General features: G+C 33.0%; 1 protein-coding gene across 1 annotated transcript in view; it reads left to right on the top strand.

Annotated features, from left to right (window-relative positions):
* The window catches only part of LOC117170991 (anosmin-1), a 109434-nt gene that overhangs the window by 49108 nt on the left and 39996 nt on the right, over positions 1 to 20330 (top strand). Inside the window, exons 3-4 of the mRNA XM_033358035.1 lie at positions 3542 to 3734; positions 10875 to 11201. Coding sequence (XP_033213926.1) covers positions 3542 to 3734; positions 10875 to 11201 — 520 coding nt within the window. The remainder of the gene's footprint in view (positions 1 to 3541; positions 3735 to 10874; positions 11202 to 20330) is intronic.

The raw sequence follows: 20330 nt of genomic DNA, 5'->3' as shown, positions 1-20330 counted from the left end.
GGAAGTGAGTATTACCGGAAACGCAGGCGGGCTTTAGGAAGGGAAGGAGTACTATTGACAATATCGAGAGGTTAAGTGAGGTATATGATGAGACGAAATATAGAGTGAAAGGAGAGGGGAGAATTTCTAAGAGTTTCTGGATGGATTTGGGGTTGAGGATAGGGTGCCCGCTTAGCCCAACGCTTTTTGCTCATTTTAATCACGACTATGGAAGGTAAGCTAGCGGGCGGAGTAGTAGGAGGAGTTAGAGTAGGAGGAGTCAGGATATGGTCACTCGCATATGCAGATAACATAGTGCTGCTAGCAAAGAGCGAAAAGGCTTTAAAAGAGAGGATGAGAAGGTTGAGAAGATATTTAAACAAAAATTGGTTAGAGTTTAATGCGGACAAGTCGAAGGTTATGTTTGATCAGAAAAGTAGGTGGGAGAGATGAGGTAGGGGAGTGGAATTTGAAGAGAAAAACGGTACACCAGATGAAAAAGTTTGTTCACCTGAGCCTCCTGTTTCGGAGGAATAGGGGAGTAGATGGTTGTATAAAAGAGAGGGTAAGAAGGGCAAATGTGGCAATGAGGCATGTGTAGGGGCTGGGGAAGAGGTTGTTCGCAGATAATGTTGTAAGGAGAATGAAATTGTTTGATTCGCTAGTGATGAGTGTCTTATTTTAGGGAGTGGAGTTGTGGGGTGGATGGAAAGTGAGGAGGTAAACAGGATACAGAAGAGGTATGTAAAGTGGACACTGGGCTTGGCAAGGTATACGCCGAACTCTATTGTCAGGAGGAATACAGGAAAAAAGAGATTAGGAATTATAACACGGAGTCGAGCGTGTAAATATGAGGAGAAATTTTTGGAAGAGAGGGGAAGTATGCTGGTTATGGAGTGTTGGTTAGAGAAGGAGAACAGACGTAGGGGTGCGAAGATGGAGTCGGAAAGGGAAAGGTATTTTAGAATGAATGGATTGCAGATGGGTGAAGTGAGAAGGATGCACGAGGAAGGAAGGAAAGTATATGAATTGATTCAAAAGAATGGCATGGAAAGAGAGAGAGAGAGCGCGCACTATTTGTGTGAGAAAGGAGAGCAAGGAAGTCAGGAACTTATAGCGAGAATGAGATGCGGTTGAATGGAAGATTTTAATAGATTCTGGCTTTCTAGAGAGAAGAGAATGTACGTATTGTGCGGTAAGGGGGATGCAAAATTTGAACACTGATTGGAGGAGTGTAAAGAGGTGGAAAGGAGTAGGATAAGCATAGAGGTATTGTTGCATGAAAGGGGGGGACAAAAGTGCATTAACATGGGTGAAGGAGGTGTTGGGTAAGATGGAGAAGAAGAGAAGGAAGGAGGAAGAGGAATGGAGAAGGTAAGATTGTAAATAGGATAGGTGGCAGAGGCTATCAATGCGAGGCATTGCGAGAAAATAGCGACAAGCGTGCGAGGCTAGGCGAAGCAAGGAAGGCTAGGTAATAAAAGCGAGCGGATTAAATATAAGGTGTGAATGAATGTTAATTTTTAAGAGGTAGTTAAACGAAAATTCTGTGAAAAATGGAAGTGTAAGCAAGTAAATTTTTTAATTCTTTTTTAAAATTTTTTAATGATTCTCAAAGAATGGTGGTGCAGAATACACGCCAGTAGATACATAGGAAAGAAATCGTTTCAGATTGTTCGGGCATGTTAAGAGAATGCCAAATGAACGACTAACGAAACAATTGTATCAAGATCAAGTAAATGGCAGCGTGCCTAGAGTGAGAATATGTGAATGTAACACTAGTTAGAAGAGACATAAGAAGCCATAGAAACACGAGAGTCTGTAAAAAAATGCATGGACGTAAAATAAGCCAGAGAAGTATTCCGGGAAAGAAAAGTATGGCGGCAAATAGTTTATAAAAATATGTCAGTAGAGTGAAGGACGCCTGAAACAAAAGAGCTTGTATACTAATGGACCCAAATGGGGAACCTTACATGATGACTTTGTGAGGATCTTCACTGGGGGCAATTGCTAGAGAGGTTGATCATCAACCTAGGTCGGAGCAGAGTTGCGTAATGAACGTTTTATTTAAATAAATAACACGAGAATTCTGCATCAGTTTGAAAATTCTACATCCCTTCCTCACATTACTCCCTTCCCCATCGAGTGAATCATGCCTACCCCGGAAGGGAAATGGCTTAATGGTGCAATAATAATAATTATTTTTATTATGATCATTAAATGAAAAAATATTTCCTTATTTTTCCGGATCTTTAGTTAAAAAAAAGTCTATCATACTACTGTGCTGTCACGATCTTTAATTTTTAATTTTTCGGAACCCAACCATTTTTTTTTGGTATCAAACAGTAATTAATCTAATTCAGCATTTCCACATCTCGGGAGAAAGTTTTTTTTCCGACTAAGTTCGATTTTAAATCACTATTCAATCCTTAAATATTGATTTTGGTTGAACATTTGATATATCATTACGTCACTAAAACTATTTTTTAGTTATTTTATATTACGTATGTCAATAAATGTTACGTTTTCAATGAAATTAGATAACTATCGAATAAAATTCAGAAATCTGTTCCAAAAAAATTTTTCATCTCTGAATTTTTAATAATACGGAAACATTTTTATATACGTACCTACTGTTTAAAAATTAAAATCCAAATAATTTTATAATATTGCATATAAATTACTAATAATACAGGGGGCAGCTCTGAAAATTACTTACCTTCGATTTATTTGAAACTAGGTACTTACGTATTTCGACTCGCTTATTGCAAAAATGATAATCTCAGAAGAAACCGCAACAATATAGCAATAATAAAAGAAAAGATGGTTACAAAAGCAATAATAATTTGTTTAAATAATTGTTTCTGCTAAATTTGATTCACTATAAACTTACTCCAAGTGAAAAGTAGACAAATAGTTGAAAGTTTCAGAAAAACGCAACTCTCTAGCATTATTCAAATTGAATTTTATTAACAATAATTAATATATACTATAATTAATTATTTACCTGACTGAAATTAAAAATTAGATTAAGAGTGGAAATTTTGTGACGATGCTAAGACTTTATATTTCTATTATAAGATAAAATTGCTAAAAACAATAGTATTTAATATTTTATTTGTATTCTATGGCTTTTATTAAAGAGATATCACTGAGTAAACGATATTCTAATTTTAAGAATTTCTCACCAAGTTGAAGATTATTTGAAACTTAAATTGGCGCCAAGAATATATTTTTAATGTGAAATGGAGGCACGAAACATTAAAAGAAATTATTGAACAGAGCAAGGCGAATTTTCCTTTACGCATTTTTTTCTTCTCAAATAATATTCTTATCTTATTAACTTTAACCAAATTCACCGACGAAAAGCTGCGCTTCAATTTAAGATAGTTAAATATACTGGTTTAGGGAGTTCTTTTAACGATCCACTTTTTCCGTAAGTGATGTTAAAGAAAAGCTGGAATGGGTGATACGATAATACTATGCCCAATTTTCCAAAGATGTTTTGTCTATATTTTTTATTCGAGACTAATGTGCAAAAGATCGTAAAATTCTATTCTAGTGTATTCAAGCCTGCCTAGAATCAAACTACACTAAATCAGGTCACTGTCCTGGAAAAAAAAAAATGACGATTTTTGAAGCTGCTTGTCTGCGAGCCTGCGAAGAAGATTTTGAGTGTCCCAGCCTAGCTAAATGTTGCGAAAACGAATGTGGAATCAACTGTATGTACCCTACTGGTTTGGAAAAATGGGCTGGTAAGAATTAATTTGCACTCTGTTTGAAAGTTGTAAATATAAATTTCCATTAATTTCATAATTCATTTATCTCTCCAACGAGTAAGGCTTATCGATTTCAAGCTTCTCATCCTTATCCTATTCCGTAACATGTCACGCAGTTGCCTCAAATCGACTTTTTCATATGAAATTTCTGATCAAACATGTAATAACCATTAAAGAAGATTAATTTTTAGAAAGATGAGCGCACGTTGGGCATACGAAGAGTGTTCAAAAAGTAAGGTGACTTTTCAATTTTCGCGGGCTACGTACATTCAAGTTTTAAATTTTTTGTTTTGTTGTGTTGGTACACTCGTCACGATCACATGTTCACAGTTTTGACTATATAGCTCGTGCTGTTTTTCTGGCAGAGGCGTAAAAGGTTAGAAGGGTTTGGTGTGCTCGGCGATTTTCCTCTTTCGAAAAAAATGGAGCAAAGAGTTTGCATTAAATTTTGTGTGAAAAATGGAATCCAGTGCTCTAAACCTCTTGAAATGTTGACAGTTGTATACGGTGAGTCTACTCTGAGTAAGAAAAATGTGTATAAGTGGTACAAGCTGTTCCAAGAAGGCCAAGAGGATGTCGAAGACGAACCTCGCTCTGTACGTCCCAGCACGTCAACAACAAATGAAAACGTTCAAGCAGTAGAAGAAGTGGTGTTGAAAAATCGCCGAATTACCATCAGAGAAGTTACTGAAGATGTTGGCATATCGGTTGGCTCATGCCATGCTATCTTTTCGGGCGTTTTGGACATGAGACTTGTGTCAGCGAAATTTGTTCCAAAACTGCTTAATTTTGATCAAAAGATCCATCGCCTGACCATCGCTCAGGAGATGTTGAATGAAGTCAATAATGATCCTGATTTTCTCAAAAGGGTTATAACTGGGGATGAATCGTGGGTATATGGTTATGACGTCGAAACTAAAGCCCAATCGTCTCAGTGGAAGCATCCTGAGTCTCGAAGACCGAAAAAAGCACGTCAAGTTCGGTCAACTGTGAAGGTTTTGCTCACTGTCTTCTTTGATTATCGTGGCGTAGTGCATCAGGAATTCTTACCACAAGGTCAATAAGGAGTATTACCTTCAAGTTATGCGCCGTTTGCGATAGGCGATACGCAAAAAACGTCCGGAACTTTGGAAAAACAATTCGTGGCTTTTGCATCACGATAATGCACCTGCTCATTCATCGTTGCTTGTGAAAGATTTTCTGACCAAAAACAGCACCACAGTCATGCTTCAGCCTCCATATTCACCGAATTTGACCCCCAGTGACTTTTTTCTTTAACCAAAACTGAAGAGACCCATGAAAGGACATCGATTTTCAACGATTGAGGAGAGAAAAACTGCATCGCTGAAAGAACTCAAGGCTATACAACAAAATGATTATCAGAAGTGCTTCGATGATTGGATAAAGCGTTGGTACAAGTATATTATATCTGAGGGGGATTACTTTGAAGGGGACAACATAAATATTGAGGAATAAATTAATATTTTTTGAGAAAACCATAAAGTCACCTTATTTTTTGAACACATCTCGTACATAAGACTCTTAATAAGTAAGTTCAAATCATTTTAGGGGGAAGTTTTCTGTCAGCATTTTTCAATGAACAAAAATATTTTAAGGGAAATTGAAATGGGTTAAATAAAAGTAATTTAAAAAATCGAACATTATAAGTCGTCTTTAAAATCAGACTTTTTGTAGAAAGTCATTAAAAAATAGAATTGATAAGAAGTAAGTTATGCCAAAAATGTTTCAAATCAGACTTGATAGAAATTCATTTATTATTAGTCCAATAAAGTCATCTGATTAAAGTCTTATTTTTAGTCTACATTTTAATTGAATTAAAGCGGGTTTAAGAAAAAGCAAGTTAATTCAACAGAATCCGATTAATTTAAAGTATTTGTCGTGCTAAAAATCAGATCTATGAAAAAATAGTTTTTCTACGATTTTAAGAATAAATAATAAGTTTTTTTACATTTTCATTTTACATTACTATAGATTCTCATCACTTCTTAGGAAATAGTTGAATCTTAATAAATGGTGCCTTATCTTCTTCGGAAATACATTCTCTACAACTCTATCTCTAATTTTGAAAGTAAGTATTTCTTTAGCTGAAATTGATAGAATAATTTTCGTGAACAATTTTTGTAAAGAAAATATTTTTAGGCAAATGAGTATCATATTTTATCTAAAAAAATAAGCCATTATCTATTAAAATTCCACCATTTCAGTAAGTACAAAAAAAAACACTGTATGAAAAAATTCAATTACAAAAAATTATTTTGGACAACTATTTTTTCTAAGTTTTTCACTTATTTGTAAAAAGGAATCTTTTTTTATTTTCTAAGACATGTGTGATAATAAAATTTCAATTCTTAAAATTATTGAAAACTTTTTTTTCCGCAAAGACCTGCTTTTGTCATAGCAAGCCAATTTAAGTAGAAATAGTTTAGAGGAAAATTAGACACAATTTCAACAAGACAATTTGTGACAAAAATAATTATTTGTGAACAAAAAGGTACTAAAGAAAAATCCTGATCTCCAGAGAATATGGGCGGATAAAGGAAATATTAAAATAGTCATTTTGAAAAGTGAATATATAGAAAATGGCAATTCTTGATGACCGAAATAATTTTTAACTAATTGAAAATAACCCTCTTAAAAAACTGCAAAAAGGTACTCGTAATATTTTTAATAAATTTAGATTAAATGGATATCTTGGTAGCGTTGATAAATGTGATAGCTTCTGTGAATACAGGTCTCTCTTCAACCTATGGTGTGTTTAAAGTACATAAAATTGATTACCCTTTAAGATTTGCCATATCAACAAAATAGGTTTTAGCCAAAGAATATTAAAAGAATTAGTTAGGAACATCATTATAAAATCAATAAGAATCTCAAAAAACACAGTAAAAAATAGTGCACTTTTTCTTAAACTTAATGTATGAATTGCGATTCCTTAAGTTTATAATTTAGCTTCTTTTGATGTAATTTCAATGTTCCCTTATGTTCATTTAGATAAAGTAAAAGAATTCATTAAAAAAAGATAGGTGTGCATAAAGCAACACAATAAAATTCCACATAAAAAATTTAATGAAGCAATCGACTCTCTTTTTCATTCTATTTATTTTCAATTTAATGGTCAATTGTAGAAATAAAAATTTGGAAAATTAACAAGATCTGTTTTTACACCTATTATAGCTGAAATTGGCATGAAAAGCTTAGGGAATATAGTTTTGAATAACATGACAAATCTAGAGAATGACAAATTAAAAAAGTAGAATTTCAATGACTTTTTCATGCGAGATATGTTAATGATTCTTTTCTTTGTGTAGGAGCAAGTACATTTGATATATTATTAAATGCTTTTAACAGTATACCATACATCCAAATATGCTATTCAATTTGAAATTTGAAAAATAAAATAAACTAAATTGTTAAAAATAAATTTAATTCAAACAAGTAATGGTAAAATTTGTAGCTGGTATAGAAAGCCATAATTTTCTGGACGCATTTTAAGTTTTCTTTTAAATTATCCGATTAAAATAAAAATTGCGGCTACAAAAATATGGTTAATAGAGTTCATCAGATAATTCAAGAAGACAACAGTCGAAGCAACAAAGAGATAACAGATTTCAATTAGTCCAACACGAATGTTTTACCCTATTTCGAAAAAACTTCAAAAGTTTTGAGATCATTACTAGGGAAAATGAGTTAACATACAATTTATAACATGCCATTTAAAAATACACCAAACTCTCGCTTTCAGTCACTTCGTTCTCAGTCTTCCTAGAACTGCTAGCTCCTCAGTTTCACAGGGGAGCAGGGGGAGGCCGGTTGCGACATTAGATATATGTATATTCTAATTGGAAGCGAGTCAGGTGGCTCTCACTGTTCACGTTTCGATCCCCCCGAAATCAGTCCAAGGTTATTTGAAGGCAACTCCCGACACTAGACTCAGAGCGAGAGTTTGGCTTAATTGAACTAAAAATTGTGACCCGACATGGGAAAGCAAACTGCAATTCATAAAATAAAATGTAAGAAGTTGTAAGTAAGTATAGGTTAAACTAGAAGACCGCTAGGGATAAGGAGAGATGAAAATGAAAATGATTTTTATAGAAATATGAAATATCATAGCGTTCTTTCAAAACATAGAATCACACATGACCATGAGTTCGATCTGGTCGATGTAAAAGTCTTATATAATGATAGGAACCAGAGAAAGAGACAAGTTATGTGAATAATATACATAAAGCAATAGGGTAATAATGAAATGAATTAAAAAAGAGATCTTTTAAGATACAACAAAGCTTTTGATAGTTTCATCAAATTTTTATACCAAATAATTGTATTATTAAATTATGATCATTGCCATTTTGAGCAATTATAAAACTACATTAGAGATTTTTTAAATATTAAGGATTGGCACTTATAAAACAGATTGAAAATTTATTTGAAGGTAAAAACAGAACTAAAATGTAAATACCATTATGATAAGAAACTTCAATCTCATATTTACATACATGACTAATATTAAGCATCTGACATTAATATTAACTGGTAGTATACTATAAACTATAAAGAATACTCTAATGAGAAGTTATAAAGTCGTCTCAAACATGTTGATCCCAAAGTAGCATAAAAAAGACGGAGAAATGAAAAAGAAATGAGAGAGAGCATGGCATAGCCTATTTTTACTTTTCCAATATGGTTGAGACCTTTTATTCAAATAAAATTGTTTTGCACGAATTGTCTTGTTAATATTGTGTCTCCAATTTTCCTCTAAAAATTTCAACAAACAGAAACGTTAAGCCATATATCTCGATATCGTTTTTTTTTTATCGAATTTCCGTTCTCAGAGTTTCGGTTTCTTGGTCAACTTTGAAGGAAAAAGTAGAAATAATTTGATTGTATTCAAGATTATTTCTACGGAATTCAAGACTAAAGGAAACTCATTTTAAAAATTAAAATTCAGCTCATTTTGAAAATTTTTTAAATTGAACGATATTCGACTAAATTTAATATAAATTATATATTGCAGCTGATTTTACCGAATTCAGTTAAATTTAATTTCAAAGGAAATCGGCCACATGCAAAGAAATTCGAACTGAATTAAAGAGAATGTAACAGAATTAAAGGGAATATACTTGAATTTGATGGAATTCAACAAAGGTTCATTGGATTCTAGACGAAATCAACTGAATTTAAGGTCACATCAGTTGTCCGTATTCAAGTTGGATTTAGCTGAATTCGAGTAAATACATTATTAAGTCAGGTAAAAAGGAAAATTTGTTTAGTTTAGTTGAATTTCAAAGAAATATCTAGAAAAGATGTATCTTAATTTGAAGATTTTGATATGTGAATGTAAAAATTATTAATTCTATGCTTTCTTAAATTAAGATACACTTTCTAGGTATTATTTTTAATTGTGCTGAAATCTATGTTTTGATTTCATCTGAATCCAGTAGTGATAAGCCTCTCGAAAAATGAATACATTGTGCTCATAAAATTCCATTTATAAAATTTTATTTAGGAACGTTAATTAATTAAATAACGATTTAAAAAAATTATATTCCACTTTCCTCTTATCGTAAGAATTTGTAAAAGTTACCCCCCTAATCAGATTTTGAGCGATTTCACGGACTTTCAAAAGATTCCAATAGATACTAACGAAATTTGACGGACTTGAGGAATCTTAAGGAATTAAGAACGATTATTTGCAGAATGAAATCGTTTTTAAATCATTTAGAGAGATTTAAAGAGATTTAAAAATATTTTAAAATAAATCAGGAGATTTTAAAGAATTTTAAGAGATACTAAAATATTTTCACACATTTTGAACGATGTTAAAGGATTTTAAAGGGATTTCGAAAATTTAAAGAGATTTCAAAATATTAGAAAATAATTCTAGAACTTTTAAAGAAAATATAAAGGATTTTAAGATGTTGAAATGGGTTATGATGATTTCACGGATTTCTAAGGATTTTATGACATTTCAAAACATTCCAAAGTACGAGTATATCCATGGATTTTAGACGATTTAGACAAATTTCAAAAGACTTAAGGGTATTTTATAGGATTTCGTAATATTATCAAATATTTTAAGAGATTACAAGGAATTTCAAAAGATTTTCAAGGTTTTTAAAGAATTTTAAGATTTTTAAATTATTTCATGGCATTTCAAAAAATGTTAAGAATTTACAAAAGATTCGAAAGTCTATACTTGAATTTAAGGGTCTTTCGTGAAAATCAACCAGATTCAAGGTAATAACAAAGGATTTTCGAATGTTATGTAATATTTGAAATACTTTCGAGGAATTTGAAGAAATGCTAAAAAAATTTAATGGATTTTACAGTATTCTAAGGAATTTCAAGAGATACTGAAGGAATTTTGAGTCAATATACTGAAACAGCCATTTAGATTTTTTTTATTTTAAATATGGTTTCGTATTCTTCAACCCAAAAAAACACCAGATATGACGTTTCACAACAATTCATCGATCTTACGATTTTTCAATTTCAAATAGCCATATCGGATCAACCATTTTGGAGTTCCAAATTTTTACTGCAGATTGATATTTTGCGACTTGAAAAGCCTTAGGATACCAGGATTGACAAAAAGTCAAGTTAATTATTATCTCGCTCCTCAAGACACATTTCTTTGAACATAGCATTTTGAAATATTTTTAAAGAAGTCCTGCTCATGGAATTTCAAAGATTTGAGACTATTCCAAAGATTTAAAAGATAGTCTAGGAATTTCAAAATATTTTCAAAGTTTTTAAAGAATTTAAATGGATTTTAAGAGGTTTTAAGGCGTTTTGATGATTTCACGGGATTTCAAAGGATTTTGAGAGGTTTCAAAAGATTAAAATGTATATCCACGAATTTGAGAGCATAAGGGATTTAACGGGACTTTGAAGATTTAAAGGGATTTCAAGCATCTGAGGTTTTTTTAAAAGAATTTCAAGTGTTTTAATTACCATGTTTTACAGAACTAATGAGAAAGAAGAAACTTCCGTAAGAATTTACATTTCACTCCCCTCCCCTTTCTCTATTTCAGGATTCGTAAGTTATTTTGGACTCCCCTTATCCTTACTTAATTAATAGACATATCCTTACAGGTCTTCCAGCGATACCATCAAATGTGCGAATTCGACAGCGAGAAACCAATTTGATTATTCTCAGTTGGAACGAGCCAGGACGTCCGATAAACGATTTTTTTGGAAGGAATCGTGTCTCGTACGTCATAGAAGAACGTTATGTTCTGGGCCCATGGTATCTCGAGCATCGACTGACCTCCTGGGCCTTACGCAATGTTTCAACTAAGCCCCATGCCACCCTCGAGGGTAGATTCAAAAGGGGCCATTGGTATCAATTTCGCGTGGCTGCGATCAACGAACATGGATCTCGAGGCTACTCCCAACCATCCCGGCCTCTCATGACAAAAGGTAACGCCGCCTCCTTTCTTGTTCTGCAGGAATAATCCGGGACCCCTGCTATCTCGATAAATTGCTTCGATTCAATTTCTATACTCGATGACGTCAAAGGATGTTTCTTTCTTTTTTTAAATAAAATCCACGATCCACTTCCACATATGTAGAGGAAACCAGTACGAGGTGGATAAAAAGCTTTTGAATTCATAATATTTATAAATGATGAACAAGTGGAAAAAATCAAACATACCAAATTAAAGCTGGAACATTCATTTCAAAGATAGCATTGTTATTGCATCCTCAGAACAATAGGATATCTCGGGATAACCTATTTGATTCAATTTTGTCCCAGGTTCTCTCAGGGATAACCGATCGGGATATCCAGCCAGGTTGAAATTTGTCTGTCCCAGGGATATCCGGGACGTCTATGGGACGTTTCTAGGGAATATCAGCCTTACACTGCAAAAATGTTTTTTAGTTTAGTTAATGATTAATTAATAATTATAATAATTAATAAATCATTATTTTAGTTAGTAACAGATGTTACGTTTATTTTATTAGTTGACAGAACAATTTCATTAGTTTCCAGTGACTATTCAAATAGTACCAGAAACTAAGTAAATTGTAATCCCAACTAACAAAATAGGAGTACTATATGTTATAAACTGAATAGTTAACCCAACTAACTACTTTTTTTTGAAAATCACTATCATATTTTAATCAATTTTAGTAAAATTAATAAAAATATTATTATTTAAAATTGTTTAAATTATGTCACAAGGATAATCATCATTTGGAATTGGGCGATTTTTTTACCGAAGTTAGAATTTTGTAATGAATTTGTGGAAAATTAGTGTTTATTACGAATAATTTACACTAGATGCTACTTGCCAATTATTTCGACAATTTTTATTTGAAAAATACCGAAAAAAAAACTCAAATTCTGAATTAGTTTATGGTGGTTGTTTAAATAATAAATTATGCTTGTAAATTAGGAAATTCTGTTCATTGGAAAATAGTCCAATTGTGAATTTTTGTATAAAAATTGTTTAAACAATTGGGAAAAATATTTATTTTAAATTAATCGTAATAAAATATTAATCTCTTTGACATTGTATACAAAAAGTCCGGATTTCAATGAGCTAAACATTGCCAATCCCCAAAAATGACTTATTTTAAATTAATTTTATATAAAGTAATGATTTTTGTTTTAAATCTGAAAATTATTTCTATATTGCTTAAACACATATATACAAGATTTTTTTATAAATCTAAAGATCTTAAAAATGGTACTTCTGAAACTTTAAAAACAACGATAAAATGTAAACTTTGTTGTTAAATAAAAAATGGACTAGATTTATGTCAAAAATCCATACACACAAATCATTTTGAAATTCAGTAAGCTTTCATTTAGAGAAAAACATTAAATTAAAGAATAGTGTTTGGCAATCGATTTATTTATCGACATGCCGCGAAAATGCAGGTCTGCGCGCAAACATTCTATTAGGCATTGACGTTTTTTTAAATAATAACAACTTTAATATTTTTTACATAAAAATAAATAAATATGATCGGCCTTTAATAGATCGTAATATAATTTACCTCCAAGATAACACTGTAAATTCAAACTCATATTATGAAACAATGTCTAGCCAAAAATTGAAATCTTGATTCAAGATGAATAGTTAACTCGCGGACTGTTTCAGAAAGTTGAAACCGAATTGACAATTATCACAGGATATATTTATATTATTTATCATAAATTTGTATACTCAACTATTACAGAGGCCGACCAAATTTGACAAAAGTCAAAAACCAGAAATCAAACCAAACGTCAGGTTTCAAGATATCCTAACCTAAACGTGCGTTTTAACCCATTGACGCTGAGGTGTTCAGATTTATACAACGCATTCTCTATTGCTGATGGTGCGATATTTTTTCTTCAAAATATTATCTCAGGGGTTTTCGAGGGTTCCCTTTCTATTGCCGGTATCAGTTTTTTGTTATAACCCCTAGAAGATCCAATATGACGGCCATAATTTAGGGCTTTAAAAAAGAACAAAGGACCCCGCACAAAACAACAACAAAAAAATCGTACAGTAGTTTGGAACCAAACTTTGCACAATGATAAAACAATAAAAAATATGGAACCCGTGTCTATTGATTTCTACGGAAGCCGTATTCTATGGGTAGAAACCACCTCTAACAAGCCACAAGCATGCTAACCCACGTGACCCTGGGAACAATAAGTTTAGTCGCATATTTTTCTTGGAATAATGAAGTTCCATGCCACAAGTGGGTTAACCCACCTAGCTGCTAATCCACTTGAACCCAGAAATCACCCCTACCAAATCATAAGCAGGCTAACCCGCCTAACCTAACCTACCTAACTATATACAAAAATCACGATTGACAAGAAATGTAACCGCTAGATCGATTTCAAATACAAAAAGAATTTTATTACCTACGCATCCAACCGTTAGCCCGCCCCTCTAACGTGATCTTTAACACGGAAAGATTTGTAGCAAAAAACGAATTTCATCACCTACGCGTAACACGTCATAAAAACGTCGCCAGCTCAGTAAGCCAGCTAGGGATCGAAGACTGACTGCGCCGTAGAACGGCGCGCACATACAGAGAATGTGAACATTAGAATGCACACAGAGTGCGCAGTAGCATTCCATGCAGTCGGTCTTCTTTTGTTTTATCAATGTGCGAAGTTTGGTTCCAAACGACTGCACGCTTTTTTGTTGGTATTTTGTGCGCGATCCTTTGTTCTTTTTTAATGTCCTAAATTATGGCCGCCATATTGGATCTTCTAGGGGTTATAATAGAAAATTGACACCGGCAATAGAAAGGGCACCCTCGAAAACCCCTGAGTTAATATTTTCAAGAAGAAATATCGTACCGTCAGGAATAGAGAATGCGTTGTATAAATCTAAACACCTCAGCGTTAATGGGTTAAAACGCTAAAATAAAAAAATTCAAATTACAATATTTTAGTGAAAAATAAAGATATCCTAATAAATCCAAGTAGGTTTTTAAGCGGAAAATTAGCTCTTTCAAATTCCATATTAGCTTTTGTGGTAGACATTTTTCTTGTTCGGTTACATAACCTCAAACAATGTTAAAAAACGCGTTTTTTGCACTTTTTGGTCAGGATATCTTGAAAACCTGACGTACAGGAGAAATTTTGAGCTCGGATTCGCATTGTTATCATTGAATACCAAGCAGGGGCATAGTGGGGGGCACCCCCCAGACCCCCAACTTTTAAAAGTCAGAAATTCCAGGATATTTCATTAATAAAGTCAAGCAACGTACAAGGAATTTCGGTATTTTTAGATAAAAACGTCAATTTTAAATCAGTTTTAGGCAACAAATGTTAAAGAATGAGAAGTGAATTTGGATTTTCATACCAATATATTTCCTTGTTTTAAAAAATCGACATTTTATTGTAAATGTGTCACTTGGTATTTTTCAAGGTTTTTATTTTCCAAAAATGCTAATTAATTCATCGCTTTTTGATTTAAATAGAAGAAAATTATTATTTCTATCTTGGGAAAATGTAAAGATAAAATTCGGCAAATCGACGGCCAGTGATTGAAGATGACTGAAGCAGACGGCAGGATTAACCGCCAAGGATACTGACCGCTTTTTTATACACTCCTGCGTTGTTGTGGAGTTGCTCCGCTGATCAGCAGCGTCACTCTCTCGCCCCCTTGGACCACCTTGTTCTCTATAATGCAAACTTCCTACGGGACTTTAGTGTATAATTCTATGGTCTAGTCCCTACTTAGAAAAGTAAGCTCTTCCGCTTCTGTGAATAATATTTTTATTTTTCGAATGAAAAACAGTGAAATTGAATCACTGAATTTTGAATTATGAATTATGAAGCAAAATAGTTCATCAATTCTGACCTACAGCACATTTATTTTGACGCAAGCCGTTGTATTTAAAACAAATAAAGATTCAATAAAGAAAGTAGAAAAATTATGAATGTCTATGACCAGTCGGGAAAAAATCTTTGAAGCCTTATTACTCGGCAAGAAAAAATCGCAAAAAGTTGATTTAAGGCAGAATCATTTTTCAACGTTATATTTGTAAAACGATGTCAGTTTGATTTTCTTAAAAAATTTATTTTCTTCTCAGTGGCAGAAATCTGTGACAACACAGGAGAAATTACCCTCAACTTTCACTACGTTGACTTTTTAATTCCTCCACACGTTCAACAAATTTTACCAAAAATTTGAAAAAATTCAGGAATATTCTGTAAGAAGTATTTAACAAATGGAGATTTGTTCTTTAATTTAATGATTATTTTAATTAGTATGTTACGTGACGGCCTGCGTTAGATGCCGTGAATTTTGTTACGTGTGTTATATGGCTTATTAATTCTATTCGAATACTTAAAAGGAAAAAAGGATAATTACAGGAAGAAAGAAAATAATAATTCTAATGTAATTTATTAAACATTACCATACCAGTTGACAGAAGATCGTTGAAGAAAAATAATCAACAAAATTGTACAGAAATTGGAACTATGATGTTGTTGTACAAAACTTGGCACTATCACTACCGATACTTATCGGGCAAAAATTACTTAGCGAAATTTAGTTTTAAAATAATTTTTTTATTTTTTAATCACGAACCGATATATGTGGGCATTAATTAGCGGGATTATACTGTTATTTCGGAACGCAGTCTTTTCAGCCTGTAACGAATCGAAAAAGGTTGAACCGAAAATTACTGCGGGACCGAAAATCGGTTTGTTTTACCCGATCGTTGGAGAACTTATCTCTATACCGAAGAAAAAATTGAACTGCCGATTCGCAGCAAAGGACAAGACCCGGGTTACATGAGTAATTATCCCACTCCTGGAAGATTGGCAAGGGCTAATCAGGAGGGGCATTTGAGGGTGGTTACTTTGGAGGAAGGGAAAGGGAGAGGCCCAAATGTACCAATTTTTTGCTAAATGATAAAAATTTTCCATGTTGTCACACAGCGGACGCTATGAAGGCAGGCGGAGAGACACAGGGTTCTAGGATCCTTTAACTAAGATATTTCGTCCAGATTTTAGAGTCGAGTATGGCAAAAGAAAATGGTCAATGCTATTTTTAATTTTTGAAAAAGGTTCAGGAAAGAAAAAAAAGGGAAAGTCTGTGCCATCTTCGAAGGGTAGGGGGAATACCCAAGCAAATCCAGATTGAAGTTTCAGCCTTGAATCTGCTATTATTTTAGAGAAATAAAATATAAAATCTAGTAGGTTAGCACATCAAATAAAATGAGAAATTGTACTAACATTAGGATTAAAACACATTTCAGGATATATATAGGATAAGCATAACACAATAACTTTCATACATGCATACATACATACATACATACATACATACATACATACATACATACATACATACAAACATAAATGCATACACACAATGTCATGCAAGACGGAACAATAGACATTAATTAATTGTTATAAAAAAAGAATATTCTCCTGCATCCCTTTGTCCTAAGACATGTAAAGAAGGACATGTGACCTCGACACATCCCAGGACGTAACAAGTAGAGTTAAAAATGTACAAAATATATATCTCGGCTGTGGATACAGATTCTAAGCTGAACTCTAGCTCAAAAGAAGGTTAAAAAACGTCCGTTCACTGCAGCTTTTACAGTTTATATCGTTTAAATTTCTAATTTAAAAAGTGATAAATCCTCGATAAAATGTAAAGATTCGACTTTTTGTGAGTGATGTGATTGATCACGAAAAATTATGAAATATGACAAAGAGTAGAACTTTCTTTTAACATATTCAGTCATTTCTTAAACAATTTTCTGTTCTCAAAATCATGAAAATATATAGTTGTATTTTCAAATAATTTTCAATTGTTCCAACAATCATCATTTATCTGAAAAATTCCGCTCTTTATTCAATTGTGAAAAGTTTTTATCTATCGGCATAAATTATAAAAATTTGAAGAATACTGAGAGTAGATCTTGTTGCTTAACATATTTGGTTATTTATAAACAATTTTTATTTGTTTAAACAATGTTTTCTCATTAAGCTCGTAATTATTCCGACGCTTTTGTTCAGTCATTAATCATTATTATTGGCTGTTCAAATTTTAAGATGAAACCGGTAAATCGAGAAGCTTATTTTAAGCTAGATTTCAGCGTAAAATCTCTATCCACAGACGAGACCTATTTTTTTACAATAAATCGCCGCAGTCGGCAAATTCCACTTATTCAGTCGGCATTTATGACAATATTCACCCCCGACATCCCACACGCTCGCTACACCCCTGAAACCAATTTATGCATTTTTAAATCAAATTTGTTTAAATAATTAACAGTTGTCGTAAATGTGCAAAGGATCTTAGAAAAGGTTTGTCGTAAAAACATATTTACTTTATCCTATTAATAGAAATTGAGGACCCGCACTTAAAACTGCAGACAAAGTGTAAATTTGTTCAACAAAATTGTTTAGACAATGGACAAATCGTATGTATTTTCAATTATTCGTAATCAAACAATAATTGCTTTCACATGTTGTACTAAAACCATGGATTTCAATAAGCTTAACATATTGCGAGTCCCTAGAACTTTCGTTTATCAATTTTTATATAACATGATAACTCATATTTTTATATATATTCTCCCCCCGTAAATTATTGCTATATTCTGTTCCCTGAGATTAGATCCTCTAGAACAGCGATTCTCAAACTTTTTTCGGTCTTTCTGGGGAGCGGTAGGGCCGCCATCCTCAAATTAGGAAAAATGGAAAATTTAGTTAAATATTTATTAGTGAATTTGTATAGGCAGCGTTAGATTTTCTGGTCTATGACGAGAACATTAGGAAAAGATAGAAAGAAATCGGTTAATAACTTAAAAAGTTGTTGCAATTTTGTTACGCGGCAAAGTGGAGCCTATTGAGCTACCCGGCCCGGGGCGCCATCCCCCTACCGCCGGGCAGCCACCCTACCCAGGGTAGCAGTTTGGGAATCGCTGCTCTAGAACGACCAATTTTGGTTTTCTTCGCGCAGCCTATTGTTCAATTTGTCAAGAAGAAGGGATTTGCTAAGATGTTTCATCCAATCTGAGTGAACCTCTTCAAATTCATTAGAAACTATTTTCTTTGATTGATTTACGTCACTGGCTTTATGTTTTGTACTACTTGTTTGTTTGCTTGCCAAACTCAGAGTGGATAAAGTTACCCCAGCAGGGATCTTTGGTCCACAGGAGGTCAAAGTAAGGAAATGTACAGAATTTAGACTTTGCAATTAGTGATTTGAAAATAGCATAATCCGCATGCACGAATTTTTCCGATTCCAATGATGCATTGCTTGTCTAGGAAAGTTGAAAATTTGAAGAAGTTTAATCGCAGAAAGTTTAGCTAAATATTCAAATTGATATTGCTTACTTACCCAATTTTTAAACTTTATAGACAAATTACATATCGTTGGAATCGGAATAATTTGAACATTCTGAATATATTACTTTTGAGTCGGGGATTGCAGAACTATTAATTATTAATTTTTAACTTTTTAATTACAAAAAAGAGCGACTGAGTGAAAAACTCAAGTAGCTACCATAGACCCCTCGAACTCGAGCCCTACGTGCGGTGAGGTCCTTTTCTTCTATAGCTAACATCTCGTAAAAGTCATTGAAACTATTTTAGAAAGAAACTCAAGGAACATAATAAATATTAAATTAAGACCAAGGGACCACTGAGAAGAGAACTTAATAAACTACGTGTGAAATAAATGGGTAAGGACACTCCTCCATCCAGAAACACCAACCCATATGCGCGCCTAGAGGATCTTCTCTCAGGGAACAGAGAGACAGGCATTGCACTAATTTAAGATCTTTTTCAATAAATCTAAAAATCTCAAAAGAATAGCACTTCTGATTTTTAAAAAAAGCTGTAACTTTGTTGTCAAATAAAAAAATGGTTCAAAAACTTTGAACAAAATTAGAGCACACAAATCTCTTTGAAATTGAATAGGGTTTCATTTTTAAAAATTTTTTAATCGGATAAATAGTGTAGGCTAATAAAAGTTAATTTGTCTACATGTACTTTTTCGCCCCACTGTGCATTAGCCTACGTGTCGATAATATTTTTATTATCTGTTACGTCTTTTACTTTATGTAAAAAATACATTTTCTACTTCATTTGAGTAATTTGTTTATTTATTTATAATAACATGGATTTGGAAAAATAAACAACTTAGCTCAAAAAATTTTTTATTCTGCTGTTCAAAAATTAATAGAATCCTAACCTTATATTTTTCAAGGAATCTTTATTGGTGACGGTCTAGTGAATTATACTTCTTTTATACTTGATATAAGAATACTTTTTGTTTATTGACCGAAAGATACAGAATGACCTGTCCGTAGACAGGGCGCAAGGACTACTGAGGCCCCGAGGGCCTTGTGTAGACGTCGTAGGTGAACTACCCTTAGCTAGAATCAACGAGAGGGGAGAGTGGTAAAGTAGAAGTATTACACCCCCTCGTTAGACTCGTTTTGCTCCAGAAAAACGCAATTTAACAACTTTAGGTGCTACTAACGGCTCACTGTTTTCAATTTCATGTGCAGAAGGAGCCTGTGGAACGTAGGTAACAATAGTTGGCGTTGGGGCTGTGTTATTATTAACGTTATTAGTTGTACAAAATAGGTTGAAACAGATTTTCGGCAGACATTTTCGTGCTAGATCGCTGAGTCCGCATTTGTACATGGAGAATAAGGTTATTAATACTAACGCAACATAACCTAAGTATGTAAGAGTTTCTGTGGTGGTTTCAGTCCATGTTCGTGTTCGACGTTCATTTTTGACTCTGTTTAAAACATTATCGATATCATCTAATGTTCTACCTGCTTCCAGCAATTGCTCATTATCAATCTGTTTTTGGATTGGTAGCAGTTTATCGTTGAGTAAATCTAGATCATCACTGGTATAAGGTACAGAAATATTTTTTGTGTAATATATGTGTTTTCTCAGTTCTCAACTTTGTTTTAACTTTACTATGGCACCTTCGGTGGTTAAAATACGAGGGTAGTTCAATAAGTCCTTAGAATGACCAACATATGGCGCGCGAATCGCTCCAAATCATCTGTTTTCAGTCAGCACCACTCCCGACTAGA

The sequence above is a fragment of the Belonocnema kinseyi genome, chromosome 4 (genome assembly GCF_010883055.1).
Source record: "Belonocnema kinseyi isolate 2016_QV_RU_SX_M_011 chromosome 4, B_treatae_v1, whole genome shotgun sequence".
Lineage (NCBI taxonomy): Eukaryota > Metazoa > Arthropoda > Insecta > Hymenoptera > Cynipidae > Belonocnema > Belonocnema kinseyi.
The sequence above is the reverse complement of the archived record's forward strand: the minus strand, read 5'-3'. Positions and strand labels throughout refer to the sequence as shown.